At 42.9% G+C, this 18,792-nt stretch overlaps 2 protein-coding genes across 2 annotated transcripts in view; one reads left to right on the top strand and one right to left on the bottom strand.

Annotated features, from left to right (window-relative positions):
- The window catches only part of LOC146395043 (uncharacterized), a 178,992-nt gene that overhangs the window by 140,448 nt on the left and 19,752 nt on the right, over positions 1-18,792 (top strand). The gene's annotated exons all lie outside the window — the stretch shown is intronic.
- Positions 1,618-18,792, bottom strand: part of CHN2 (chimerin 2) — a 299,981-nt gene continuing 282,806 nt past the window's right edge. Inside the window, exons 9-13 of the mRNA XM_003484050.5 lie at positions 15,221-15,394; positions 10,992-11,069; positions 8,508-8,645; positions 6,773-6,878; positions 1,618-3,461 (exon numbers count right to left, since the gene is read on the bottom strand). Of these exons, the coding sequence (XP_003484098.2) occupies positions 3,290-3,461; positions 6,773-6,878; positions 8,508-8,645; positions 10,992-11,069; positions 15,221-15,394 (668 nt within the window). The 3' untranslated portion in view covers positions 1,618-3,289. The remainder of the gene's footprint in view (positions 3,462-6,772; positions 6,879-8,507; positions 8,646-10,991; positions 11,070-15,220; positions 15,395-18,792) is intronic.

Genomic DNA, 18,792 nt, shown 5'->3' on the forward strand with positions numbered 1-18,792 from the left:
TGTCTGGCCCATTCGTTAAGTGCTTAATAAATATTTGTTGAGGAGTTCCCGTCGTGGCGCAGTGGTTAACGAATCCGACTAGGAACCATGAGGTTGCGGGTTCGGTCCCTGGCCTTGCTCAGTGGGTTAACGATCCGGCGTTGCCGTGAGCTGTGGTGTAGGTTGCAGACGCGGCTCAGATCCCGCGTTGCTGTGGCTCTGGCGTAGGCCGGTGGCTACAGCTCCGATTCGACCCCTAGCCTGGGAACCTCCATATGCCACGGGAGTGGCCCTAGAAATGGCAAAAAGACAAAAAAAAAAAAAATTGTTGAAAAGTAATGAGCACTACATTAAGTTCAAAAGATTGACTGTAAATTTGGAGATTGATGGATATTGGGAATTTTTAAGCTACCTAAGTTGGGTTTTCAGCTGGAGAGGGGACAGCCTAGGCAACACACCTGTGCGGTATGTTACCTTCCTCAGCTCCCCAAATCTCCCCTCCCTCATCCCTTCCCGGTGCTGGAAGAAAATCCTTGATCTCTGCACCAGCCGCCTTCCAAGCTTGGGGACTGGGTGCCCCACTTATGCTAATGGGAGGAAACAGAATCTTCCCTCACCTACTCTGTTCTTGTCCCAGCCCTCCCTACCCACCTGTGGACAATTTAACAGTGAGTGCTGGGAACAGTGCTGCCTCCGTTTGGGTCTAACGACTGGCATTATTCCAATGGCAGGAATTTCAAGCCAGGTAAGAAGAGCCATGCCAGGCTGCCAGATGGCGGGGAAGATAGGTGCGAGTGAGCGGGCTTCAGACTAAAGCAAGGTAGAGGGATCAGGTGTTGTAATCACATTCGAGAAAAGGAGTCAAATGAACCTCATTACACACTGTAGAGCCCTGTTATAATAATACCCCTATGATTACTTCGACTTGTATTTAACCTGGGATAAATCCTTTTTTCCCCTCATATATCTTCCTTTCCACTTCCCATTATATCCTTTCCCCTCCTAAGTCATCATTCTTAAAATAATGACAATAAGAAGAAATAACTGTTACTAATTACTTTAGATCATCATTTCATCTAAGGTGTCCCAGTCCAAATATTTCCCCCAGTTTTTCAGGTGAGTAAACCCATTCCCAAGGTTACACATGGCCAATGCCAGGCAGATCTGGTATTCAAACTTGAGTCTTTCTGGCTCCAAAACTCCTTTTTTGGGGGGGGGGAGGGCCCTCCGGCATGTGGCATTTCCCAGGCCAGGGACTGAACCCGTGCTGCCTCAGAGACAATACTGGATTCTTAACCTGCTATATCACATGGGAACTTTGCTCCAAAACTCTTGTTCTGCCCTCCTGCAAGTGGCCCAGGGTGATGTGCTCTAAACACCCCATCTCTTAATGAAGGCCATAAATGCAATGGGTCCTAAAGAAAGGAAAGGTGGGGTATTGGACTTTTAATCATAAGCAGGCTCCCCAGGTGGAAGCTGGAGGTGGGAACTCCATGGAATGTTTGTTTTCTCATCGTGTTTCAATAGGATGGAAACTTTTTTGCCTAAATTCCATCTGGGAGCAATGTTTTGAATATTCTGTCCCATCTACCCCCAACATCAATTTCCTTCATGTCTTCTTCCAAAATGACAGACAGAAGAATTTAATACATTTAATGCTTTTCCTTCCATGTACACTATCATAAATTACAAAGTATTGTTCACTTCACAAAATAAAACCATTTCCAGATAATTTTTTGACAGTTTCAAGAAATACGTAGCTACAACAAACAAATCTGTACAGTTGGGAGGACGGATAATAGCAGGGACCAAGCAGAACCACTGTGACCCCCCCCCCCGAGTGCCAACAGATTCCATCACATAGCCCTTGGGACTTTCCAGGATGACACTGCACTGCCCGCCCCCCCCAGCTCACTTATCACACAGTAATTCTCTTCTGGTCACTCCAAAGCAAGACTAGTGAGTAATGACATGAATCACTTCAGACAATCAGAGGAAAAGACATTGTAGTTGGATTTAGGAGAAGAAAATTTAGATTTACAGTTTTTGATGTTTTAAATATTTTACCTATGTTACAAAATATAGAAATCTTGGCGTGAAAAGCTCATGCTAAGATAAATATAACCAATAAGATAGAACTATAGTAATCAAATCGTATTAAATTATTATCCATCAGAACTACTTTTATCAAGGAGGAACAAATGTTTGTAAAAAACCCAACCTATTCATTCTTACTTTTAAAAACGCTTGTTTATAAAACAAACAAACAAAAAAATCAGTAACTATTCTGCAGATTCACTTTTCACGAACACAGAAATGTGGCAAAAATGCAACTTGCCCTTAACATGATGAATTCAGAGTGCTTGCCTAAAAAGCAAAGAAAAGTGCGAATTTTTGGACGCGGCCCAGATAGAACCAGTGTTCCTAAGTCATTTTATGTAAAATGACCACATTCGGCATGGTCTGTGGTGTACACACATCACGTGGAAAGACTATGACCAATTCTGAAACATACTTTGGGATTTCACAAAATTTTTATGGAAAGAAAACTCGTGGATGTTTCGGATCATCCTACAATTGCTAGAAATATATACCGTACGATAGCAAAATGCCAGTGCTTAACAGCAAAAACTATCAAAAGCAGGGACACAGGTGGGAGGTGAAATTTCATTGCGAAGCACTGATAAGGACAGAGGTATGTCAAGATAATACTGCATTCATGGTAAACTTTTTTCGGGGACCACAGCAAGAAGGCAGGACAAGGGACACAGGGTAATAATCAATGCACTGCATTGAGTTCTATTTGCTAAAATAAAGTAACATTCTTGCAGCTAAAATAAAAATACATTTTACAATATAAGTTTCATTTAACATTTAACATATAGAATTGTCTTCTCTTTGTAAGTGGAAAATGTATAACTGTCTCAAGTACCTCTATGAATTAAGTTCCCTTTTATTACTGATAAGACTGACGTTTAAAGGTCTATGTTGTTTTTTAATAAGTTAAAGAAAGATTTATTAATCACTCTTCCAGCAAAACAGACAGACATCCGAGGAGGCACGGCAAAGACCCGAGGTGAGGGCTGCTTCTCACCCTCATCCTTGCTGTTCTCCCGTGGGGGGTGGGGAGGGGGGTGGGGGCGGGGGAGGCAGTGTCTACGAGACACAGTAGCCAACTTGGCAATCCACTGCGGTCCAGGAAATTCTGTCACTTGTTTGGAAAACAAAGCAAGTATAAGAAATGTTTTTATTTCTTGAGCCTTATCAACCTAGATGGGGCTGTGGCGGTTGGGCTCATTTTGCTGGTGGATTAGAACAAAACATCTTCGTTTTCTATTAAAATCTGCACAATTAGCTTTTGGTACCGCATGTCGTGGAGGGTGGTGAGGGTGCTGTCCTCGGGGGGCCTCATCAAGGTGGGCCCGAACACGATCCCCAGGTTTTCAGCATTCATGAAATTGTCCTTTTCATTCAGAGTCACCCTGCAAGACAAACACATACACCGCGACATTATACAGACTCGAGGGCAGGTGTGCATATACACATTATGTACAAAGGCCCCCGAGAACATCTATGGTTCAGGAATTTGTAAAAGAAAATTGAGAACCGGAATTACTGTATGTTCTAAAAGGTAATTTTCTAATTTTTTTAAAATTGAGATCGCTGACATTGCTTTCAGCCAGTAGAAGTTGAACCATTAGGTGAATCTGGTACAGACACACTTTTTATTTTTATATTTTAATTTTTTTGGCCTCATCCTTGGTATGTGGAAGTTCCCAGGCCAGGGTGGTTCCCAGACCAGGGATGGAACCCGTGCCACAGCAGTGACAATGCTGGATCCTTAACCTGCTAAGCCACCAGGCATCTCCATGACCCAGAGTTTTGGTTTTTGCTTTCCTTATTTTTTGCTGCCCCAGGGTACATGGAGTTCCCAGGCCAGTGATCAGATCTGAGCCACAGTTATGCCTTAAACTGTGGCAAAGCCAGATCCTTTAACCCACTTTGCCAGGCTGGGGATGGAACTTGCATCCTGGTGCTACAGAGAAGCTGCCGATCCCATTGCACCACAGCAGGAACTCCCACAGTTTTTAAAGTTATAAAAATCAGTCCTTCTTACTACATAAACATGGAACTCTCACTGGGGGACTGTTGGTTTGAGGGGGTGGTAGATTATTAGGTGGTCCATAGCGCATACAGAGTTTAGTCTAGGCTTACATGGATGTCTTTCTTCCCCTGGTGTCGTGGTCTACTCATCAGCATGCTGGTGAGCTGGGAACTGAGGGCAGATTCCCTGTCTGCTGGCAGGGCTAGTGCTTGAGGAGAAAGGTCACATGGAGGCTGGGGCTGCCACAAGTTTAGGAACAGCCAAGTCATCATCACAGGATGGGGGAATGGCTGGAATGTGGCCAAACGGGAAAGCAGTTGAATATTATTTCTAGTTCCCACAGGATGAAGTCTGGAGCAGTAATTATGGCTGGAATTGAAAATCATCATTTCAGCATCCAGATAAGAATGGCAAAGGACGAGTTCAAACTTCAAAGTTGGCTTAATACCTTCCTAGTGAAATAAAAATTATGATCGCTCAGATTCTTGCTTTAAGGAATTTAGATTTTAGGATGTTCATAGGAGATCTAAAAGGGACTACATTCTCCAAAAACAGAGCAAGATAGGATTCACATATGTTTAGGTTTTACACAGGAAGCAATTCCTTAGTGTCTATTCCCTTGACGCTAATTAAGAATGGCCACTTAGCATTATTATAGGAAGGTCAATTCAGCGTGCCTTATTTTCACACTGCAAAGCTAAAAGGGAAGCAAGAGAGAGGACACTCTTCATTTTCAAACTGCTGACATCTCCCTATTAAGCCAAGAACCACACCCAACCAAACACGATGACCAGCAAACCCTCCATGGTCAAAATACTAAATAATTGGCATTTGAAGATTCAACTGAGACATGTCAGCATTTTTGCTGATAATAATACTTTGCCTTTCAAAGTAGAACAATTAGACACTGAAAGAAATAACTTATAGCTAATTAAAAGCCAGGCTGACATTCAAGTCCATTTTTTCTTCTATTTTGGCTGCCCCACAGCATGTGGAGTTCCCGGGCTAGGGATCAGATTGGAGCTGCAGTTGTGACCTACGCCACAGCAGTGGCAACACCTTAACCCACTGCACTGGGGGAGGGGGATTAAACTAGAAATGCCACAGAGACAAGCTGGATCATTAACCTACTGTGCCATAGTGAGAACTCCTCAAGACTATTTTTTATCCAAAAAGCACTTGTACTCTTAAATTCAATAAATTAATCAAAATGGGACTCTTCTGAGCTAAATGTTATGTCTCTGATCCCCTTGAATATGAGTACAAGTGTTTATATGTCTTATAATGTAGAAAAATAAAAACCTCAATGCCTTAGTGTTTCTATGGCATTTTTAACTTGCTTCATTTCACTTACTGCATGGATCTGTAAATTGGTCAGCACTGACATTTTTTGGTTTATTTTTATCTAAGAATGGGTTGTAGCAATGCGTCTTCCAAAAACACAGAGGAAAGCACACAGAAATGCCCTATTCCTCCAACATCTCAAAAACCAAATCATTGACCTCATTATGTGAGTCTGGTGAAGAAGAGAGAGCCATGGTTTGGGTAAAAGAGTCTGGGACCAGAGGCTTTAGTGTCCCTTAAACAGCCATCTCCATCTGTCTCACATGCTCAAGCACAGGTGACCCAGTGTGTAGCGCCCTGGGTCGGAGATGGCCTCCAGTGATCCCTGCCTCCCTCCTGTAACCCCTTCCTGTAGAGCATGGGCTGAACCTAGTGACTTGCTTCTGGTACAGAGAGTAGAGCAAAAGCCATAGGCTATCACTTCCGAGATGAGGTTATAGACACTGACTTTCATCTCGGGTGCTTCTACTTGTTTGCTATAATGGAAGTCAGCTGCCATTTGGGAAGCTGCCTACAGGGAGACTCTTATGGCAGGGAACTGAGGGTGGCCTCCATGAGAACAGCCAGCAAGAGAGTGAGGCCTCGGATCTAAGAGCCTCTGAGGGATTGAATCCTGCCCCAAGACTGTGTGAGTGAACTTGGAAGTGGATGATCCTCCCACTCGAGCCTTCAGATGAGGGTATAGTCGAGCTGTCAGTTTAATTTGCAACCTTGTCATAAACCTTGAGCCAGGGGTACCCAGTGAAGCCACACCTGGATTCCTGATCACAGAGGCTGTGCAAAAGTAAATGCCATGAAGTCTGGGGGCAATCTGTCACTCAGTGATAGGTAATTAATATATTAAGTAAAACAAGAAGTCAGGGTGAGAATGTTCTTGCTCAAAGGAAGAGTCTGGGACTGTGAGTGAGCAGAAGAAGGAAGAATAGAACACAGAGTCCAAGATGCATGTGGGAAGAAGATGCAGGCAAATGGTTAAGACAGAGTGTGGGCTAGGATCAGACCGGGCTTTAATCCTGGCTTTACCTCACCTCTTTGCATCAGTCATTTAACCTCCCTAAGCTCCACCAATATCATCTGTAACAGGAGACCCTGAAGAGTAGCCACCCCGTAGAGATCTCACATCTAAAGTGCATGAAGCAGCCCCTGCCTCAGAGTGAGTCTGCCAGCAGTTATGAATGGGGCTGGCCTGTTGAAGGCAGCCTTATCCACTTTAAAGGGAAGCGGGGGGTGGGGGGGGTTGTCTGTCCACTAACAAGTTGGGGAGGGTGTAAACTTTTCCTAATGCATCATGTGCCCAGGACAGATAGGGTTTGCAGAGGCGGTGTCAAGGAGGTGTCAGCTTACTTCTTGAGGTGGATCATTAGGTAGCGGAGGGTCTCATAGTGGGCAGGTGGCAGCAGCATCAGCACCTCATGGACTGCTTCCAGCCTCTCATCCACATTGGAGATTTCTGTGGAGTTCACACATAGTGAATGTTAGCACAGTGCTCAAAGTTTTCAGAGAAGTGACAAGAAGTTTGGTTTGTTCCAGCCATAGATGAAGCAGAAGTCTAATAACATTTTGCTTAAAGCAATCAATTGGTTTGTGTCTTGCCTTATTCAAGAAAGGGTTTGAGGCTGGGAACCACGTGCATATTGAGCATGAATGGCCTTGTGGCAGGAGGCTGCACCTGGTCCTTGCCCTCCAGGAATCTGAAGCCCTATAGGTGCTTCCTGGTGTCAATGCACAGACTGGGCTTTGCCCATCTTCTGAATGCTGGATTTGCTAGGTAACTATCACCAGCTTTCATTTAAACTGGACCACACTTGGGACTATTCTCTTGAAGTTGTTGACTAAGTCTTTCCCTGGCGGGCTTCCATAACTGAATATACTTTACAATGCAAAGCCACTGATGGCACTTTTCACCCAAATGTTGGCGTGGTTAACCCCAGCGTGGTGTCCAGGTTAGGAAGTAGATACTAGGCACATTAACAATGGGAGGAAGCATGCCTGCTTCTGCTTTTTAGGACTCTGATAGGCATTGGCAGCCACTCAAGAAAGCTCTCCTAGTCGCCCCTTCTGGGGCAGAAGGTACCCTGCTACTAGAACCTTCTCCTTCAAGACCATCAGGACCCAGGAAAGAATGCTCTTACCACGGAATAGGGCCACAGCTCATCTGGGAAGTGTACTTTGCACTAACCCCAGCCTGCCCACATCTCTCCCCATCAGGCATCTCATTACTATATACTGTTGGTACTATATTTACCAACACATTCCTTAAAAGATTATATTTTTTAAAATAAAAACTTCCTCAAAGTGTGCATTCTAGCAGCTGAATCTCCCCTTCCTATGTTCTTGAACAAAGTGTAGAGAGAGCAACCACCCACCCCCAAACACACACACACACACACACACACACACACACAATGGTCCTCTCTCTTGACAGCTGTGACTCAAGTGCCAAACCCTAAGTGCCACCTATGGCTTGATGGAAGACCAATGCTGACATTCCATCCCTAGACTTGTGAGCTCAGGTCTCTGAGCCCAGCTTTCCTCCTCCGTAAAATGGGATTAGAGTATCTGCCTCATCAGGTAGATGAGAAGACTAAACTAGGAGACAATTGGTGAGAGTTCTTAGTTAGTACTTGACACTGTCTACTCTCGGCATATTACTAATTTTGAACAGCATCAATGTGCAAAACTTGGGGTACGCCTTGAATTGATTAGCAGTGGGATTCTGCCTAATATATGAAAGGAATGAATCCATAGAGTCCCCACTGAGGAACATCGGATGTTTACTACAGAAACATTCTGCTTTCAGCATATAACAAAGCAGGCCTGACTGTACTAGTTCCCAGCATACACGAAATGATGGTGAGAGGCAGAACTGCCTGGCACCCAGCTTCTGCCCAATGGGGTTGGCTTAGTGCTGGTTTGATTCAGCTGGTGGATGGACTATGCCTGGTTTTCTGTTAACTGTACCATTGTGCCCTTACTTGGCAGGGAGGTCCTCAGGCAATAATTTCAACAGGTCCAAGCTTTAATTTTCTTGAAGTCCAAAGAAAAATTTGGTGCCAGAAAAAAATTAGTTCATACTTACTTGCTGCTTCTATAAATTTGGAATAGGTATCATAGGTGATGACAGGAATGGGTAAGTCTCTGAAGTACAGTTTAAGGGCTCCAGTGATGATGTTTATGTCTGGATAGATGCTGGCAGATATATCTGCCTTTTCACCGTCTGAAAAACAATCAATGATCCAGTTGCTAATTAGGACCTCATTTCACCAAGTTAAAGCCTGCCCAGAAAGAAAAAAAAGCCCCGACAATGAATGCTCCCTTATAAGTCTCAGCTGACTGCTCTGGCTTCTAGTAACACTGAGATGCAAGAAGGAACAAAAAGAAGTTTGGTGAGAGGGATTTTGGGTCTGAGGATAAGTGCAGCCAAAAGAGTAGTGAAACAGACTTAAAAGAGTTCTTTGGGTCCCAGCCTCCGGTAAGTTGCTAAATAGAAATCTAGCACAGTCATTTACATTCTAGACACAAAAGTTCATAATAGAATAACAATCTAATTTGAAAATTTAAAAATCGAGAAGCTCTCATACAGTATTCTTTGGACCTGGATTTGAAGATCACCTGTATAAAATAATGGCTAAATATTTTTAGGTTCTATGTCTGTTTCAGGCTTACTGAAGTTTCTTTTCACTGCATTAGTCCCTAAGACTTTATTCTGGGAAACTAACTTACCCTCATGTATAGATCACGTTATATTTTTACATTACTATTTGTACTACCCTTGATATTTACAATCATTTTGAAGACATTTTTTGACCTTTTGTTTTACTATTAGTACATATCGGTCCAATTTAATTGTCACAGTCTATATATTTTTTTGGATAAAAAATGTCTCAATCATACAGGGACTATTAGCATTTTCTTTTATATAGAGACTTGAAAGAAAGAAAAAAAAATGCTTCAGCAAAGTTGGTTCTGATGATGAAAAATGCTCCTAATATACAAAAAACAGTTAAGTGCAAGCAGATACACCATATGGTCCCATTATTTACAAATTTAACAAACATTTATTGAGACTCTACCATGTGCCAGGCACTGTTAGGCCCTAGGGAATCAAAGAAGAAAAGACATACAGTTGTCCCTCAGTATCTGTAGGGGGTTGCTTTTAGGAACTTCCCACCACACGGATACTCAAATCCATGGATGCTCAAATCTCTTGTGTAAAATGCTTTAACATTTGCATATAACCTATGCATATCACCCACTATACTTTAAATCATCTCTAGATTATTTACAATACCTAATACAAAGTAAGTGTTATGTGAATAATGTTAATACAATGTAACATAACATAATGCTACAGAAATAGTTGCCAGCATGTGGCAAATTCAAGTTTTGCTTTTTGCAACTTTCTGGAATTAAAACAAGTATTTTTGATCCATGATTGGTTGACTCTGTGGATATGGAACCCGCAAATTCAGAAGGTCAACTGTACTCCCTTCTAATAACTCTAGTTAGACTGGGAGTCAGGCATGCAGCTCCATGATAGGGAGGAAATGGGAAGATCGCTATTCTGAGACGTGTGGAAATGGGGAGGGGACGGTGGAAAAGGAAATGGAGTTCTCATGTCCGCTTGGGGTGACTGGGAAGGAGTCATGAAAGAGGAAAGACTTGAGCTGACGCCTGATTAATGGGTAAGGCAGAGGTGGGAACACATTCTAGATGGACAGAGCAAGCCCAGGGGCTTGTTCTTGAAAAGAGATAGGGTGTGTTTCAGTATTGCTGGGGTACCAACTACACAGAGAGGAGGAACTGACTATGAGCCTGAACAGATAGGGCAGCTAGATCTTCAGAGACCTTGTCTACTACTTGACAGAGCTGGGGAGGTCCTATCTAGTAAGCTAGAGGTTCCATCTCTTGACTGGTGGTACCAGAATTATTTCGAACATTCAACAGAAAACTGATTCTTGGACTCGCTCAGATTCTTGCATGAGGGGGGCACTGGTGATCTGTATTTTGAATAAGTTCCCAATTTGGCTCCTGATATCTGACCTAGGAATATGGCCTAGAGGACATATATCACAGACATAGAGAGCACAAGCAGTCACCTCCTAAACTTCTACCCGCTTCCCCTGCTTCAATGCTGAGGGTACTCCCAACCCCAAGCTCTATTCTTTGGAGAAGTGGGAAAAGGAGAGGAATCAGTGGAATCCTGAGACACAGGATGCAGGAGGCACCCTGATGCCATATGGACTGACCATAGATGCTGGGCAACCAAGTCAAGACTCTCCATAGCACCAAATGCTGTCTGCTCATTCAAGTAGTAGTTTAAACTCACTTCCCCAAGTGGTCAACTGTCCATGGCTTAAAAACAAACAAACAAACAAACAAACAAAAAAACCACTTTCCCTAGAGAAGGAGAGAACAGCATTTGTAAACTGTTGCTCCTTGGCTTCCTAAAGCACAGCTCTCAGTAGCTCTAAAACCCCATTCCCACTACGAACAAAATCTGGTTCCAAAACAGAAGATGCTCAGGATAAGTCACTTGACACTCAAGAAAATGCGAGCCTACCTCTGTCAAATGCCATTTTGACATCTTCGATGTGTTCAGTGAATCCAGAGACTCTATAAAGGCCTTCTGATTTTAATCCTGTTTAAAAAAAAAAAAAAGAGAGAGAGAGAAAGATAGACTTCAGCTTCCCAAAACATCTAAAAAAGAATCTAAGTTCCTGTCTACACTGTGTACTATCAGGAAATGAGCAAATATCATCAGTACTCTAATATATCACACACTGCCATGGCAGAACTTGAACTTGTCCATCTCGGTTTCTGTCTTTATTTGCTTGCAATGGAGACCTCAGCGATCTGGTCTTCCTCCTGCCTGGCTTTGCAAAGTGAACCCATGTTTAAGATTCTTGGAGTTCCTGTCATGGCTCAGTGATAATGAACTCAACAAGTAGCCATGAAGACACAGGTTCAATCCCTGGCCTGGATTAGTGGGTTAAGGATCTGGCATGGCCATGAGCTGTGGTGTGGGTCAAAGACTCAGCTCAGACCCTGAGTTGCTGTGGCTGTGGCGTAGGCTGGCGGCTTCAGCTCTGATTCAACCCCTAGCCTGGGAATTTCCATATGCCATGAGTGTGGCCCTAAAAAAGACAAAAAACAAAAACAAATTCTCATCAGCCATGGTCTCCTGCTTCCTTTGTTCTTCTGACTGTTGAAGGCGATTTCACTATAGCAACCTGCTTTCTCCCCAGCATCATCTTAATCTAGGTACCATACTGTGTCCAGCACTGTGCTAGGCACACAATACAAGTATGTATGTGTGGGGTACATATTATTCTGATTTTATTAGAACTATTCCAAATTTGTAGCCTTATGTATTTAATCATAAATATAACATGTTAAATGTTTCATTAAACATGGCTGGTTTAATTGTTCTACATTCAAATAAATGATCATATAAACAGATGCAGGAAAATTCTAATGAAGATTCAGGAAACTTTTTTTTAATGGCCACACATGTGGCACATGGAAGTTCCCAGGCTAGGGGTTGAATTGGAGCTGCAGCTGCTGGCCTACACCACAGCCACAGCAACATTGGATCCAGGCTGTATCTGCGACCTCGGATCCTTAACCCACTGATGGAGGCCAGGGATCAAACCTGAATTCTCACAGAAACGCTGGGTTCTTAACCTGCTGAGCCACAATTGAAACTCCAATTCTGGAAACTTGATCACTGTATATTTAGACTAAGAAAAAGATGTAGCTTCTGCTGCTAAATCTTATTGATGTGTTAAGATATGTCCTAAGGTCTAGCTACCTTCCTAAAATATATCAGAAGGGATGGAGGATAAAATTTCAGATCTTGTCAAAAACTAGCTACTAGGAAGCTAGAGCTACAACAATAATAAATATGCAAATAAATAGCTTCTACTGCTGCTACAGTATATGCTGGCAAACTCCTGATAACTAATAAATGTCCCTGTTTTTCATGTATACTATCCAGTATATAAGAGTCAGCATTAAGTCTGCATCAGAGATGACATAAATACTGCCCCCCTTCCTGTGACCATCGGAGACAGCTGACCCCAGCTTCCCCTCCCATTGTACCCCACTCAGCGTCAGAATTCATCTCAGTACAGTTGTTTAAGGTGCCAGTATTGATCAAGTGAATTGACCCACGAGATGAGACCTGGTGTCATCCTGTTCCGGTTGGCGGTGCACGTAAGCATACACTGCCATGAAAACTGGCCCTGCCTTCTGATAGAGGCTGTGGGGAAGGTCTTACTGAGGAGCTTGAAGAAAGTCACAAAGAATGAGTTGGAGTTTGCCAGAGTTGGCAGAAGGTACCAGCTCCCCTTCCGGTGTTAGTTCTCCCCTTCTTTGGTTGTGATGAAACCTTTGGTTTTCAGAACACCACCCATTGCAGAGGCCATGAAATCCTGGCCAGTGTGAAGACAGCAGAAGCGCCTGGGTCATGGACTTGAAGAGAAAGAGCGTGCCCCTTTGCTCTTGGTTGGAATGCAGATGAGATGGTGCTGGCCTTCTGGGATTATGCAGATGAGGGCGGCTCTCAATTAACAAGGGTAACAAATTGCAGGGCCTGGGTTCCTGCCCCTGGGGAGCTGCTCCACCAGCCCTGGACGGCTGCTGGAGAGAGAGAGAGATTTCTATCTTGTTGAAGACACTGTTATTTGGGGTCTCTGTGACAGCACTGAAACATATGGGTGAGGTCCATTGGTCAGACACACAGATTTGGAGGTGGAGTTAGGGTTGAGTCCTATACGTTGGGCCCTGTACTAGGTCATTTATACGGATCAACTCATTTTAACCCTCACAACCACCTTATGAGGTACAATGGATTCTGTTCACGTGAAAGGTGAGGAACTAGACATTGAAATCGAGTAAGTAACTAACCCAAACCAGCATGAGAAATGGTTTGGAATCTACCTTCAAGTTGCTGATCTTCTCACTCTACCACAATAGGCAGAAACAGCTGTCCATATAAGAACATTTGGAGAACAATGAGGAGTTGCTATGGATGGAAGATGGGGAATGATGTTGGCAGTGGTGGCAACGAAGCTGGGAATGGGAGGGTCACACGAGTTTCCTCCAGCCCTTTCTCCAGTTCTGCTCACACACACTGGCCTCTAATGCCCGTAGCTCCAGTCCCTTTGCTGTGACTCTCCTGGCCTAGATTCCTAACTTGTGCCATTCCGGCTGCTGTTCTAGACATGCTTAGTGCTGTGCTCCCCATGAACCCATTCGACATAGTAGCAAAACTCAGCCTGAATGATTAATAGTCTCTGATGAGGAGCGCTATGGGGTGATCCCACTTCTCCGGAGTCCTGATTGCAGGCTCTGGACAGGCTGATGATCTGACCCCAAATCACAGAGTCCTCCAAACAGGAGGTCCCAGAGCTATGCTCCCAGAGTCAGGGCATCCTCCTCACTTCTTACCCAGCTCAGCCCTTGCATCAGCAGCCTCACCCAGCTCTGACAGCCACTGCAGGGAAAAGGCAGGAGGCATTTCTTGCCATCTGAGATGAAATGAGTGAGTCTTAAGGGAACAGAATAGCTAGAGTTTTCATCCTGCATGGAAGGGGGAAATCATTTCCTGTCTCTAAAAGGTTTGGGACAACAAGCTATGATGTCTCCTTTTGTTTTGTTTGGAAAGAATGGGATAGTTGGCGAATGCATTAAACACCTGTAGAATATATTAAGCCAAGGTGGACATAATACTGCATATCAACTATAGTGGCAAGGGTACGTACGTGGCAGCCATGGTAAAAAGCCCTTTCAATTATCCAAATTACATCCAACAATCCACGTTCTCCCCAACAAGACTCTATTCACCACATCGTGGAACATTTTGATACTGAAAAAGTGGCCAAAACAAAGCACAAACAAAGGAAAGATGGCTCAAGCCTAATACAACCTTTTCTTTGAAGCATTTCTATCTTCCTTGCCTTCTCAATTTTCAATGACTAGATCATTTCAATTTTTAACTCTCCTCTTTGGAATAAACAGAGTCAACACCAGGAGTGAATTTCTATATGGTAGAAAATATATGTGTTGACCAACAAATTCTTATTTACTAGAAACTTTTAAGACTTGACTCAAACCTCACCAATACCATAAACTCTTCCTGAACTCAGCTCAGATAAGAAAATGTCTTCCTCTGTGACTCCATTTTTTTTTTTTTTTAGGGCCATGCTCGTGGCATATGGAATTTCCCAGGCTAGGAGTCAAACTGGCCTCTACCACAGCCACAGCAATGAGGGATCTGAGCCACATCTGTGACCTACACCATAGCTCAGGGCAACAGAGGATCCTTAACCCCCTGAGCGAGACCAGGGATCAAACCCTCGTCGTCATGGATCCTAGTCAGGGTCGTTACCACTGAGCCACGACAGGAATTCCTCCATGGTGCTTTGGATACATGCACTCGAAGCATTGACTTATTTGCCCTGCCCTAATTCTGCCTATTATGGAATGAATTTCTTGAAGGTAAAAAATATGACGTTTATATCCTCAGTGTGTAACATATAATAAGTGTTTAACAAGCATGTGTTAAATGCACACAGGCATGGTTTATGTACGAAAAATAAATTGATGTAGTGGGTTGGACCGTGTGTGTGTGTGTGTGTGTGTGTGTGTGTGTGTGTGTGCCTGGCAGACCATTTCCTCAAGATCAATAGTGGAGAGTCAATTTAACAATTAGAAGAAAGTCTCCCTGACAACAGTAAAAATAAACAGTAAAAATAAAATCACTCTCATAAGGAGTCTTTCCCGAACCTCTTGCTTCAATTTCCCGAATGCATATGTCTACCACCATGGGTCTCTGCGTGTTGTGAGCCTTCACCAGTGTCGTGAGGTCACAGCAGTACACCTTCTTGATCCTCTTGAGATCAGGCTGGCAGTCGTTGGGAACGTGCTTGGAACACTGTTTGTGTACGTTCAACCCACAGTCTGTAAACAAAGAAACCACATTAGCCTTGCCTGGCCCTTTTGTCGAAGGTCAGCACAAATGACATGTTACCAGAAATAAAAATGAAAACACCGGCAGGGTTTGCTGTCTCTGTCTGAACAGCCATCCCCTATTTAGAGGGGATATTGTCCACAAGGTGAGTTTAAAATCTCTCTTTACTCACAAAACTTATAAAAGTCCATTTTTCTCAGTAAGCCTTCTCTGTCGTTGGGCCACAGGAATAGGACATCTCGCTGAGACAGTTTCAGTAATTAACTAGGTTGCCTGTGTCCCTCCCCCCACCCTTTTGGGACTGGACCCTTTGGGTCCATAAGAGGGCTTTGGGGTTTGGCTTCCCAGAGCAAATCACGCTCATAGAGGGCACCCAGGACTTTTGCTAGGTTGTTTCCCTCTCCTCTTCTGATAAGGTTACTCTGTCTGTAGGAACCTCTGATCTTTGGTTTGGGAGACCCACCACCAGTGGCATACTCTTGTGTTTTCCCGGTGAGTTGCCCATACTTTCCATTCCTGTCCCCCTTGTTGGGCAGTTTGGGTTGGCCATTTGCCTTTCTACTTGCCTTATTTTGACACCTGTGAGTGGAAACACTGTCCGAATGGACACAGGTGGGAGTGCCCGAGAGTTTACAATCTGGAACAATGCCATGTAATATGAAGAGGAGATTAATTATTTATAAAGCTCATATCAAGCTCCAAAGCTGGAAAGGTGCTTTTAAGTTCAATGAACACATTAAAAGCCTTATTAGCAGTTGGTATCCACTGATGGAATTTCTCTAACAATAACAAGGCACAGTGTACATTCTGAAGAATAAAAATTTAATGCCGAAGATGTTCAAAGTTGATTTGGTGTCTGTCCCAAGTACCTTCCAACGCTGATTGTTTTTCTAGGTGTAAAGAATAATGCCAATATCATTTTATACTTTATAGACATATACATACACAAGATAATGAACATTGCAATCAGTTGCTTAAAAAAAAAAGCACAACCATCCCAAGGATTTGAGAGGATCTAAACATTTGTAAAATCATAAAAAATGATTTTTGAGAATCGTTACATGATTTTCACATAATGTTTACTGGCTGAGGTCTGTCTGTCTCAACAAAACTAGTCCTTAACGGTGAGGCCACCAGAGAATTCCCCAAACCAGTTCTAATGACCTTACATTATCATCGTGAGAAATTCTACAAAGCTCAAGTAAACTTCAGCGACATCTGATAGATCTATTTGGTGAATGTAAATGTCGGTGAACTGAACTAAAGAGAATGGTTTTCTTGTCTGGATGATATCAGCACCTAGGGTTCTTGTGAGGATCAAATAATATATGTAAAGACTGAAGTGTGGCAAGTACTACATGAATATTAAATAGAAGGACTGCAAATATGGCGATAGAAAAATAGAGGGATACCTGCCCAGATATTCTTAAGTTATTTCATTAGTAATTTTTTTTTTACCAGTTGTGAATTCTTACAAACTTCATTTAAAATAATTTTTAAGATTGTGGTAAAATATACATAAAATTCACCATTTTAACCATTTTCAAGTGTACCGTTCAGTGGCATTAAGTACCTTAAAACACTGAATACAACCATTCCTACCATCCATCTCCAAACCATTTTTTGTCTTCCAAAAGGGAAACTCTGTACCCATTAAACAATAATTCCCCAGACCCTCTTCCCCTCGGCCCCTGGTAACCACATTCTACCTTCAGCATCTAGGAGTATGACCGCTCGAGACACCTCATACAGTATTTGTCCTTTTGTGATGGGCTTATTTCACATCGTTTAATGTCCTTAAGGTTCATTTGTATTGTAGCCAGGATCATTTCCCAAAGAGCATTCCATTTGCCATAACATTTCATTGTACATGTATAGCTAGTTTTGTTTGTCCATTCATCCACTGATGGATTCTTGGGTTGTTTCTACATCTTTTGGCTCTTGTGAACAATGCTGCTATAAGCCTGGTGTACAAATTCCTGTTCAGGTATCTCCCTTCAGTTCTTACGGGTATACACCCAGAAGCGAAATTGCTGGATTCTATGATCATTCCATTTTCAATCTCCTTATAAACTGCTTTTTCAGGTCTGAAGCAACGGTGTGTTTATGTCGAGTTAAATATGAATGTTTTATTAAAATAAAGATGCTTTATAACAAATATATTCAGTTCTTGCAAACTAACAATTCTATATGCTATAAAGTCTAGTTAATTTTAAAAACATCTAAAATGTGTAAAATCTGGAGAGGTGAGAGGTAATAATGGCTCGTCTTAATATTTAATGATCAGTTTTCCTGCTGCTCACAGGAAGTGTGAGGCTAAAGAGTGGCCACTGGAGAACAGAAACATTACAGCCTTAGAGTCTGTTTTATTTTTTTTAAAAAAAAAAACACAGAAAAAAAAAAAAAAAAAAACCCAAGCCCCTTTATCCCAGAGAAAGTTGCTGTTCACAGCCAGACTGAATCCCAGAGTTTTGTTCTCATAATATTGACTTTGGACCAATTTCCAGCTGAAATTGGATAAGACCAGCAATTAGGGATATTTTTGGTAGGTATAATCTGGCCAAGTTGAATTAATGACCACAGAGTAATTCGGATATTCTACCTCTCTGCTCAGTGGTTGAGCTGTGGAATGCTTTGTAACTCTTGGTACCTAAGCCTTTTGCGGTAACCCAGGGTATCTGGGACGTTTCTGGGGAGGCCGCCTCCAACCCCATGTTTACTGCGTGTCTCATCATCTGGGATGGGGGTGGGTAGCGTTAACCAACATGACATGAGCGTTTCCTGCAAGCATCCAGGTATCGCCACCCGTGACTGCTGCATCCTCACAGTAGAAGCCGAAATAGCCCTTTCCGGGCAGAGAATGGATTTAAGGTCCCATGACCTGATGAACCAAAATGGGCAGGATGGGGAAATAGATCATCTTAATGTAGTGTTAGAGGTTATTTTATTTTAACTGCTTCATAAGAATTATTTTTTAACATCATACACTGGCAAGGAAGAAATCAATCATGCTGTTGGTGTGGAAACCCAATCAATGTATCACAGGAGGCCGTTCTTGCTCCCGGCCAGAACTGCTTGCCAGAAAAAGTGCGGCATGATGAATTAGGAAGCTGGTTACACATTAATTTGGCAATTCTCTGCTGTTTTGTTCAATGCATCTTAATAAGATGTGTTGTGTGCTATGAGCAATGGGTGTGTGCCTCCAGTTCTAGGTGGAAAAACACCTAGGGTTTCAAGGCGCTTTCAAAAGATGTGATATCAAAACCAAGGTGTATATTTTCACTGCTAATCTGATGGCAGAAAAACACTAGGCATGGGCTCTGGAGTCAACTCAATGTTCCATCACTTACTGTGTGGCCAAGAGCAATTAACAGTGATCAACAAGCCT

The sequence above is a fragment of the Sus scrofa genome, chromosome 18 (genome assembly GCF_054392235.1).
Source record: "Sus scrofa isolate SSC_HxYL_T2T_F1_AM1 chromosome 18, Sscrofa_HxYL_maternal_Yorkshire_Landrace_v2.0, whole genome shotgun sequence".
Taxonomy (NCBI): Eukaryota; Metazoa; Chordata; class Mammalia; order Artiodactyla; family Suidae; genus Sus; species Sus scrofa.